This window comes from Brassica oleracea, chromosome C2, assembly GCF_000695525.1.
Source record: "Brassica oleracea var. oleracea cultivar TO1000 chromosome C2, BOL, whole genome shotgun sequence".
Lineage (NCBI taxonomy): Eukaryota > Viridiplantae > Streptophyta > Magnoliopsida > Brassicales > Brassicaceae > Brassica > Brassica oleracea.
In genome coordinates, this window is record NC_027749.1 from 48439569 (window position 1) to 48450018 (window position 10450).

At 39.2% G+C, this 10450-nt stretch overlaps 2 protein-coding genes across 3 annotated transcripts; one reads left to right on the forward strand and one right to left on the reverse strand.

Annotated features, from left to right (window-relative positions):
- The first annotated feature begins 479 nt into the window (after positions 1–479).
- LOC106322563 (acyl-CoA-binding domain-containing protein 5) lies at positions 480–5295 on the forward strand. 2 transcript variants are annotated; one of them, XM_013760622.1, is made up of 18 exons: positions 480–762; positions 910–980; positions 1428–1491; positions 1580–1651; positions 1846–2040; positions 2139–2216; positions 2363–2473; positions 2642–2708; positions 2810–2871; positions 3109–3248; positions 3412–3538; positions 3611–3725; positions 3875–3963; positions 4067–4150; positions 4232–4417; positions 4525–4671; positions 4752–4811; positions 4912–5295. In XM_013760622.1, exons 1-18 carry the CDS (start codon positions 598–600, stop codon positions 5092–5094), a joined length of 2016 nt encoding a protein of 671 aa, XP_013616076.1. In that variant the 5' UTR covers positions 480–597; the 3' UTR covers positions 5095–5295. The 2 variants fall into 2 exon arrangements, with proteins under 2 accessions (XP_013616076.1, XP_013616077.1); XM_013760623.1 differs by having other exon boundaries at positions 1849–2040.
- A 1168-nt stretch (positions 5296–6463) lies between these two features.
- On the reverse strand, positions 6464–7215 carry LOC106324794 (probable histone H2A.5). The gene is made up of 2 exons (XM_013762777.1): positions 6961–7215; positions 6464–6879 (listed from the first exon to the last, which is right to left on the reverse strand). Exons 1-2 carry the CDS (start codon positions 7168–7170, stop codon positions 6634–6636), a joined length of 456 nt encoding a protein of 151 aa, XP_013618231.1. The 5' UTR covers positions 7171–7215; the 3' UTR covers positions 6464–6633.
- Positions 7216–10450: the final 3235 nt, after the last annotated feature.

Here is a 10450-nt window from a genome sequence, read left to right on the forward strand (position 1 = left end):
TAAATATTCAAACTAAATAATATATATATAAATACTAATGATTTAAAGCAACAAGATTGGCTGATCAATTTAGTTGTCCAGTTGAAATCTTTCAAAAGTATGTGAAAGATTAAAGTCAAAGTAAATATGGATTTAGAATAGTAGTTATATTTTACTAACCAAAATACCGAAAAAAACCGAACCGAACCGAAACCAATCTGATATCTGGATTGAACACCCCTAATCCAAATGAAGCCAAACTATTGTTTCATTCTCCAAAATATAATAAAAATAATAACTTAATTCCGCGCAAGGCGCGGATCTTATCCTAGTAATTAGTTTAAAATTAAAAAGAACATTTAATCGATGGTCGAATTGAACCGATAACTAAATTAATTTAGAATTTCGGTTCGGTTCGGCATGTTTGGTTTGGTTTAAACGGCATTGCCTATATAAACACGCTGCATCTATCCCATTCGTAATTAAACAACTAAATTTAAATTGATCCGAAAGCCTCTTTTTTTTTTTCTTGATCCGAAAACTTGAACCCGACGGTTGTTGGCTCTTCCTCCTCCTCCTCCATCGTCTCTCGAATCAAATCAACGAAACGAAAACAAAATGGCTAATACGGCGAAGCAGAGCGCTACCCTCGCTTACCCCGACAGATTCTACGCCGCCGCATCGTACCTCGGCCTCGACGGATCTGCACCGTCTTCCGTGAAACAACTCAGCTCCAAATTCTCCAACGACGCCGTGCTGCTTCTCTACGCGCTTCACCAGCAGGTCCGAAACAAATTATCTATTTCGAAATTCCACTAGATCTAGTGATCTAAACAACACACGATTGATCCTATTGCCTTGTTAATTGATTTGCGACTTGGCTTGTTCATCATTGTTGTGATAAAGAAAAGGCTTTACTTGTTTAATCAGGCCACTGTAGGACCTTGTAATACACCAAAACCTAGCGCGTGGAATCCAGCTGAGCAAAGCAAGTGGAAAAGGTTTGCCTTCCTTACACTATAAGGAGAGAGGCTTTAGATTTCATCAATGTAGCTTCTAATATAGACATAGTCTTCCACCGTATCATCGGTAGTTGTAACGGATCCTAATCCTAAGCATTGTATAAGATAAATGAGCCTGGCAAATCCACTTATCACCAATTGGTTTTAGGTTTGGAAGTCCATCTAGCTTCGTAGTATGTTAGAGAGTAGTTTTAAATGTGGTACTTTTGTTTACATCCATGGGGAATAAATGAAAAAGAGTTGCATATAACTTTGGTGTGTGTACTGTATGCAAAAATGATGGTCACATGCCGTGGGAAAGTCATCTTAGAGATTTCCATTTTGCAAATACAAACCTACTTCGTTACCTTAGGATAATGTTCTATGAACGAAGAGTACAGAACGTGGTACTTGTGTGATTTCCTAAGAGATGTATATGTTTACTAGTTGGCAGGGGCTTGGAACCATGCCCTCCATTGAGGCAATGAGTCATTTTGTGAAAATTCTAGAGGTAACCAACAGAGAATTTTTTATGCCCCTTTTGCTTAATTTGTGGATCATCGGCTAAATTCGGCCTATATTCCTCATTTTTAAAAAAGGAAGGAGATCCTAGTTGGTATCCAAATCCACCGAACTCTGTCCCAGATCCTGCTATAGATGTCCAAATCAGTGTGAGTTTTAAATCCCAAATTTCATTTCTTATACATAGTATCAAGTTTCAGTTTGTGCATGTATTGCTTAGAAAATGCCAGTTCCACGTCTGAGGTGTATTTAACACCATTCCATGTTTAAGTTCGGACTTTTCATTCCTTTTCCTAAAGAGATGTATCTTACTCATTTAGTAATTGGGATTGATTCTCTGTAGCAGAGCACAAAGGCCGAGCCGAGTATTGAGAATGGAGGTTCTTTTGGTGAGACAATGACGACCGCTACAGAGGATGGGCGGTTGATGGAAACCCAAGATAAAGATGTAGTTTTGGAAAACCCAAATACTATTTCTGTGTATAACCAGTGGACGGCACCACTTACATCAGGCCATCCACCAAAAGCTCGGTATGAGGTATTATTTTATCTAAACATCTTGTGGAACATCAAAGAAGAGGATCTCTTCGTGTATCTTCTCTCTTTTCTAACTCTTGTTTATTAAACTCGATTCAGCATGGAGCAGCGGTTATTCAAGATAAGATGTATATGTATGGTGGAAACCACAACGGGCGTTATCTGGGTGATCTTCATGTAAGCAACTTATAGCATTCTTCGAAAAGCATTAGCTGTATCTAATCAGAATATTTGGTTTCAGTTTTGCCTACCTTGAGGAATCTTCTCCTATTATTTTTTGTGGAATAAAAGCATATTTTCTGTAAATGGTGTTTGAAATACAGGTTTTAGATCTAAAAAACTGGACTTGGTCAAGAGTTGAAACCAAGGTTGTGACTGAATCACAGGAAACATCATCTCCAGCAACACTAACTCACTGTGCTGGCCATTCGTTGGTTTGTGTTCTAACTATTATTTTTTTCTTTGGTTTTCTAGCCTTGATATATCAAAGGCAAGGTTGGAAGTACAGTAATCTCCTCATGATATCCACATGCTACTAGTTTATAGCAGAAAATAATCTTGAAATACGTTATTCTCACTGGCCTTCCCTTTTTGTTATGTAGATACCATGGGACAACAAGCTTCTGTCTATCGGTGGCCATGCAAAGGATCCCTCAGAATCAATTCTAGGTAAGAGTTTAAACACTTATGAAGTTGCTAATTTCAGGTAAGTTATAGTTTTGTGCATACTAATTTTGTATATCACTTTTTCTTCTGTTTTCTCGTCACAGTTAAGGTCTTTGATCTGCATACCTGTACATGGTCAATCTTAAAGACAGATGGAAAGCCACCGGTACATCATCTTTTCTCCTAAGTTTTTCTGATCCTTATATGGGAAACTTTTCTATCTAGTAACCTAGTAAACTTTCCTTATATGAAAATTGGCTCTCTTTCTCCCTTCTTAGTATTCTTTGGTGTTAGTGTTAAGTTGCATCAGAATGCAATTTATTGATCTTCTTTCTGATATTTGAAATGGAGTATGTAGTTTGGCTTCTTCGACACTATGTTTATCACTCTTTCTTGCTTGCAGATTTCACGTGGAGGCCAGTCAGTGACTCTTGTGGGAAAAAAATTGGTGATCTTTGGCGGCCAGGATGTAAATAAATCGCTTCTGAATTATTTGCATCTACTTGATCTGGATACCATGACCTGGGATGAGATAGATGCCGTGTAAGATCCTATGACGTTTCTGCATTTTATTCAATTTTTTTTTTTAAGAATTCAAGTTATTTGCTTAAAAACTAGATACAAATTCAGAAATTGAAGGAAATTTCACAAATCCGCCAGTTATCAACTTTCCGCAGTTCAAAGTTAAACTTCTGTCAACTTGCAGGGGTTCCCCTCCATCTCCAAGGTCTGATCATGCTGCTGCAGTGCATGCTGAGCGCTATCTTCTAATATTTGGCGGAGGATCACATACAAATTGTTTTAGTGATCTGCACGTCCTTGATCTGCAAACTGTATGTTAAGCTTCTCTTTTTCTCAACAACGCTCTTTGTTGGCTTCTTAACATATGTGTTTCCATATTATAGATGGAATGGTCAAGACATGCACAACAAGGTGAAGCCCCAACTCCACGTGCTGGACACGCCGGTGTGACGATTGGGGAGAACTGGTTTATCGTTGGCGGTGGAGATAACAAGAGCGGTATGTTTTGCACTTTTCCCTTTGAGACTCTTAATCTTCCCAACAAGCATGTATTACTTTTTACGTTACATCACTGGAACCTTTCCTGGAAAAAGAAAATAACTTTCTAGTGTGATTAATTGTGATGCTTGCTGGTACTTTTACCGCAGGGGCATGTGAGACTGTTGTATTAAATATGTCAACTCTTGCGTGGTCAGTACTCACAACAGTCCAAGGAGGTGCACCTCTCGCTAGTGAGGTAGTTTAAAGTCATTATTCCATAAACATGAAACTTGAGTAAATGTCTTGTGATTTCCTTTCCATTCTTCCAGAATTGAGCTGAAAAATGTTCTTGATAACAGGGATCGAGTTTAGTTGTGAGCTCATATAATGGTGAAGACGTAATCGTTGCTTTTGGTGGATACAACGGACGTTACAACAACGAGGTGCTCATAGATACATACATTTTGTCCTGATTTGTTTCTTTTTTCAACTCGGTTGTTAACTCTGTATTTTGCCAATCACAGGTGAATGTTCTTAAACCAAGCCACAAATCAAGCTTGAAATCAAAGATTATGGAAGCTTCTCCTGTGCGTGATAGTGTTTCTGCTGTTAACAACGCCACCACCAGAGATATTGAGTCTGAGATCGGGGTGAGCCAAGAAAGCAAAGTACGGGAAATTGTCATGGATAATGTTAACTCCGGATCAAAGGTATCTTCCCGCATAACGTTTCCCTCCTTAAAATGTGAAAATATTGAAGAGATTTGAAATTTTATCTCTGTTTTTTCTTTTGTCATTTTGAATATGAAAATCCATAGGTTGAAGGTAAAAGCGAGCGCATTATTACATCCCTTAGATCAGAGAAGGAAGAACTGGAGGCATCACTGAGCAAGGAGAAGATACAAACTCTGCAACTGAAGGAAGAGTTAACAGAGACAGAAACGCGAAGCACGGAGTTATACAAGGTAATATACTAATATGTAATACTATTGCCTTCAAAATTTAGTTCCTAATCAGTCTTGCATTTTTTGTATTTGATGTATAGGAACTTCATTCTGTGCGGAGTCAACTTGCAGCGGAACAGTCGAGGTGTTTCAAGTTAGAGGTAATTAGATTCTTTACCAAGAAAATTACTTTTCCTTCCTTTTTGAAAACGTATTGCAAGTTCCGGGTTGATTATCTGAACTTCTCTAAGTGCCCTTCAGGTTGAAGTTGCAGAGGTAAGACAAAAGCTTCAGACAATGGAAACACTTGAAAAGGAACTCGAGCTACTCCACCGTCAAAGAGCGGTTGCGTCTGAACAAGCCGCCGTCAACATGAATGGCAAACCACAAAGCTCTGGTGGCGTCTGGGGATGGCTTGCTGGAACTCCTCCGCCTAAAACTTGATCCCCCCCCATTAAGTTTTGTTTTTTCCATTACCAGCCTCTTCTTCTACATCTTACTTTTAGAAAAGAGATAAACATCATACAGAAATTATTGTTGGTACACTTTGTCAGAGTTGGTTCTTTACTGAAAATAAGGTGTAAATGGGTGTATCTACAATCGTATGATTGAGCTTTATTATTATTGCCATTTTGAAGATTTTTATATATGTATGTATATATGGTGGTGAATTGTGCTTGGATTAAGTTACTGTTATAGAGTGTAACATGATTTGTTGTACTAGGTGTACTTTCTCCGTTGTGTGGATGCACCTAAAGGCTAAAAGCCAAACATCATGATCCAGAAAACGCAAAGGAAGATGATGAACTGCAGAGCCAATGGCACCAGCCACAACCAACACCAAAACATCAACCTTGAATCCTGCTTGAAGAAACGAAGCACTAGTAGCAACCATAAAATGTTTTTTTTTTTTTTTTAGTATTCAGGATGTGGTGATATATAGTATGTTACATATTACTCAACTTTGTTATTTCGATCATGTATTACCAATTTACCATTCTTAAGGGATCTCTCTATATACCCACCTCTTGCTCTCGTTGTTTCAGTTTTCGTGTTTTAATTTTTACCTCTACAGGCCCATGCACTGATAATGCTGGTCTAAACAATACCTAGCTTTCTTTTCTTAAATTAAAAAAAGGTAATTATTATTACCTCAGTTTTTGATACGACGAGTCATGCGTTCACCACGAAGGATTCGAACTTCGAAGGAACAGAGAGATAGAGAGAGAGAGAGATGGGTACCAAAGCTGTTTCGAACACTGGACCCCAAGTGGAAAAGACATAACCACAACCAACTGGACCAGGTTCGCTTTGGTGCCTTAGTTCCTATTGTCCAAATCTTATTACTTAAAAATAAAAACAAATTGAGTGGCCAGTTTAATTACTAGATGAAAAACAGTAAAACACTCGATCAACTGCTAAAAAAGTAACCGATCAACTTTAAATCTTTAATTAAATGTTATACGAAATGAAACCATTTGTAAGTATTTTTGTTTTAAATGACATGAACAAACATAGGTCGACTTACCTCCGTTGTCAAATAGGAAAGCAAATCCCATTAAATCAAAATAAAACAAAACCCAAGTAAAGCAAAAAATCAACTGCAGCTGAAGTAGCTACATCGCACGCTGATGAGCAATTTAAATGGGTCTCTAATGAGGCTCTTCAATCAGGCACAAATAAAACCTAATACAATGATACATCATTTATTCAGCTAAAACAGTAATTAACGAACTACTTTGATTAATACTACTAACTTTGCCATAACTCTACATTCAATTTCTCAAGTTCAATCTTTGATGAATAACAAGAATGAGATCCAGAAAGATATTTTATTTTTTTTATTCGATTAGACAGAAACTCAGAAACATACCCAGAGAAATTAGTTCCTTCATTACAAATGTATAAAAACATAAATCTTCAATAGGTTTCACAAACCAAACATTAAAGAGAAACCCTAAACAAAACAAAGCGACACCGTTTTCAACCCTTCTTGGGAGACTTCTTAGCCGGCGAAGAAGCTTTCTCTTTCTCACCGTGAGACGAACCAGTAGTCCTCTTAGGAAGCAGAACCGGGTTGATATTCGGAAGCACACCCCCACTCGCTATCGTCACACCGTGCAACAGCTTCCCCAGCTCCTCATCGTTCCTTATCGCCAAACAAAGATGCCTCGGGTTTATCCTGTTCTTCTTGTTATCCCTCGCCGCGTTCCCAGCTAGCTCAAGAACCTTTAACATAAACAGATAAAGATGATTAGAATCAAGATCCGTAAAAGATTTCAATCAGAGAGATCTACGGAAAATTATTACCTCGGCGGCGAGGTACTCGAGAACGGCGGCGAGGTAGACCGGAGCGCCGGAGCCGTACCTGATCGCGTAACGGCCTTTCTTTAGGTAACGAGCGATGCGGCCGACGGGGAACTGGAGACCGGCTTTGACGGACTTGGAGACGCTCTTCTTGCGGTCTCCTCCTCTTCTTCCACCTCTCGCTGCCTTGGTTGCTGGTGGTGATGACTCCATCGGATCTAAAGATAGTTGAGTACTGTTTGTGTAATGAGGACATAAGCAACATGTATATGTATATAAAATATCATGTTTATGCCACGCTGGCGATCCTAGTGTTAGTGAAGTTAACGGTTCAGATTGTATTTAGCTGGTTTTGATCCAACGGTCACTCTTTACTGTCAGAAAACAAGAGTATGTATTAATCTTTAGGTCCAAGACCTTCTCTTTATACAGGGTTTCATTCCTAAACTAATTTTACAAGATATATGAAAATTAATGACAATATATTCTAAGAGATATATATAGATATGTCAATATCCGAATAGAGATGGTAATCATGGAATTAGACCACGGGCCTGGCCCATAAAGGACTGTCGCGGGACGGTATTGGGATGAGGCATTCTAGGCCCGTAAATTTGCGGGCCTCGCGGGACGGATCTTTGTGGGACCGGGCTTTTTGCGGAATGGGCCGAAACGGGTCATGCGGGATTACATGGATCCGCATTTTTTTCATTTCTTATTTTACCTGAAAAAACGAGAAAGAGTGAGAAGAAAGTGATTCTTGTGAATTTTCCCCCAGAAAACATAAGGAGTTCCGGTGATGATGATTCGAGATCCGGCGATGACGATTCGAGCTCTGGTGGTGTTTTGATTTGGTTTTCTCTTTTTATTACACACAACTATGAATTGCTTTATTACAATGTGAGATTTCTTGTTTAAGTTGATTGGTTTTGTTTTCAGTACTATGAAATGGTGTTTTTCTTAAATTAAATTTAGTTACAATGATGTTGTCTAGGAGAAAAGTTAGTTGTATATCATGTCACTTGTATAATTTGACAAAGTGATTCACGGTTTTCTTTTCTTTGAAATCCAAAGAATTACAAAAAGAGATGGTTTGATGAAGACATACAACACTTAAGCCAAGTTATTACAAAGACAACAACTCAGTCAGATTCAAACTTAATAAAATCTTATGCTGATAACCAAAAAAAGGCTTTTAACTCAAGAACGCAAGCACAAACAGAGCTTTATGGCATTGATTTCGATAAGGCTTTAGTGAATCTTAATGAGCTCTCTTCAACTCTCTTACACAGCTCTTCCACTTGAACATTCATGAAGGAAACTGTAGTAGGCGGTTTGATAAGGAAGCATCCTGCGGGACGGCCCGCGAAGGTCTATATGTTCTGTGATACGGGTTTGGGTCGGCATTCTGAGGACCGCAGCCCGCGCGGGACAGGCCCGTTGTAACCCGCTCGATGACAAACCCGTCATGGTACGAGACCAGACGGGATGGATAAACCTTTTTGACATCTCAATATTCGAATACCCTCCTTCAAGTTGGAGAGTGTAGATTTTGAACTCCCAACTTGATATGAAATGCTCCAAACTCTTTCTTCCCAAGAGCTTTTGTCAATATATCAGCCAGTTGCATCTTTTTGGAGACATGCTTCGTTGTGATGAAGCCTCTAACTATCTCGTCTCGTATAAAATGATAACTGACACCCACATGTTTAGTCTTCTCATGACATACCGGATTTGCCGTCATATAAATCGAGGAGATATTGTCACAATGAACCGGTATAGGGGCATCAAATCGAACTCCAAGTGTAAAAAGTAGATTCCTCAACCAAAGCAACTCTTGAATTGTATCAGACATCGCTTTATACTCCGCTTCCATCGATGATCTTGACACTGTGTCTTGTTTATATGTTCTCCATGAGACCGGAGAATTTCCCAGCTGTATAAACCGTGGCACCGTGCCATCAAAGATCGTCTAGTAAGAGGACATCCTCCCCAATCTGCATCACACCAAGCAGTAAGTGTAAGGGGCTCACCCACTTTCAGCAACATGCCTTGACCAAGATTCCACTTCAGATATCTAACAACTCTCATAGCAGAATCCATATGATCCTGTTTCGGAGTCTGCACAAATTGTGAGAGTATGTGGATCGCGTATGACAACTCTGGCCGAGTCAGTCGTAGATAAATCAATCTCCCTACAAGTCCTTGATATCTTTTTGGGTCAGAGATTGTTGCACCAGTCGCACGAGCGAGTTGGTGATTCTGATCCATTGGAAACGACGCAGGTTTAGCTCCAAGCAGTCCTGCTTCAGTGATAATATCCAGAGCAAACTTCCTTTGGCACAAGTATATACCTGATGCACTTTAGCCACTTTAATCCCCAAAAAATACTTGAGAATTTCGAGATCCTTCATCTTAAAACATGTACAAAAATAATTCTTGAATGTCGATATTACCTTAGAGGAATTACCAATAATAATCAGACCGTCTACATAGATCAGTACATGAATCTGAACTCCAGCTTGATTATAGACAAATAGAGAATAATCTGGAACAGACTGAATAAAGCCATAGTCTATCAATGCTTTAGACAGTTTAGCAAACCAACACCTTGGTGTTTGTTTAAGCCCATAGAGAGACTTGTGTAACTTACACACTTTGCTCTGATCTTCCGCTCGAAAGCTCGGTGGTAACTGCATGTACACTTCCTCCTCTAGATCTCCATGCAAGAAATCGTTATGCACATCCATCTGATGTACCTCCCAATCATGTGAAGCAACAATCTCAAGAAAACATCTTATGGTTGTCATTTTCGCAACTGGTGTGAATGTTTCAGTGTAGTCCTCACCTTCCACTTGGTGATTACAAACACAACCAGTTGAGCTTTGTACCGTTCGATAGTTCCATCAGCTCTGTATTTTATGCAATATACCCATCCACATCTGAGAGCCTTTTTCCCAGTTGGTAATGTTACCACAGTCCACGTTCCACTATCTTCAAGTGCTACTATCTCATGATTCATAGCGTCTCGAAAATGTTCATCTTCCACGGCATGAGCGTAATGCCTTGGAACTGTATTAAAGGTAATAGCTGCAAGAAAACATATGCGATCAGCTGAAAACCTGTCACATGACACAAAGTCTTCGATCGGGTAAAAAAATGTTGCATGAACTGTATTTCCAACAAAATCTCTCAATCTTGTTGATCTCATTTTTGTTCTATAACCTCGGCCCAGAGTTTCTGCCTCATTGCTTGTATCTTCTGTAACTAACGCATAGTCAGTAAGTCCTTGTTCCACACCTTCTAAGTTAGGGACAATACTTATTTCTTCAACTCCATCTAACTCGGTTGGAAAAAATTCTGTCGCACTCTGTCTCAGGCTCTGTCACAGCCCCTGCCTCGGACTCTATCCCTGCTACTCCTATCTCAACTGAATGATCATTATCCTTGATGTTAAGAGTTTTCAAGGCTCCTAAGACAAATGTTGTAGTAT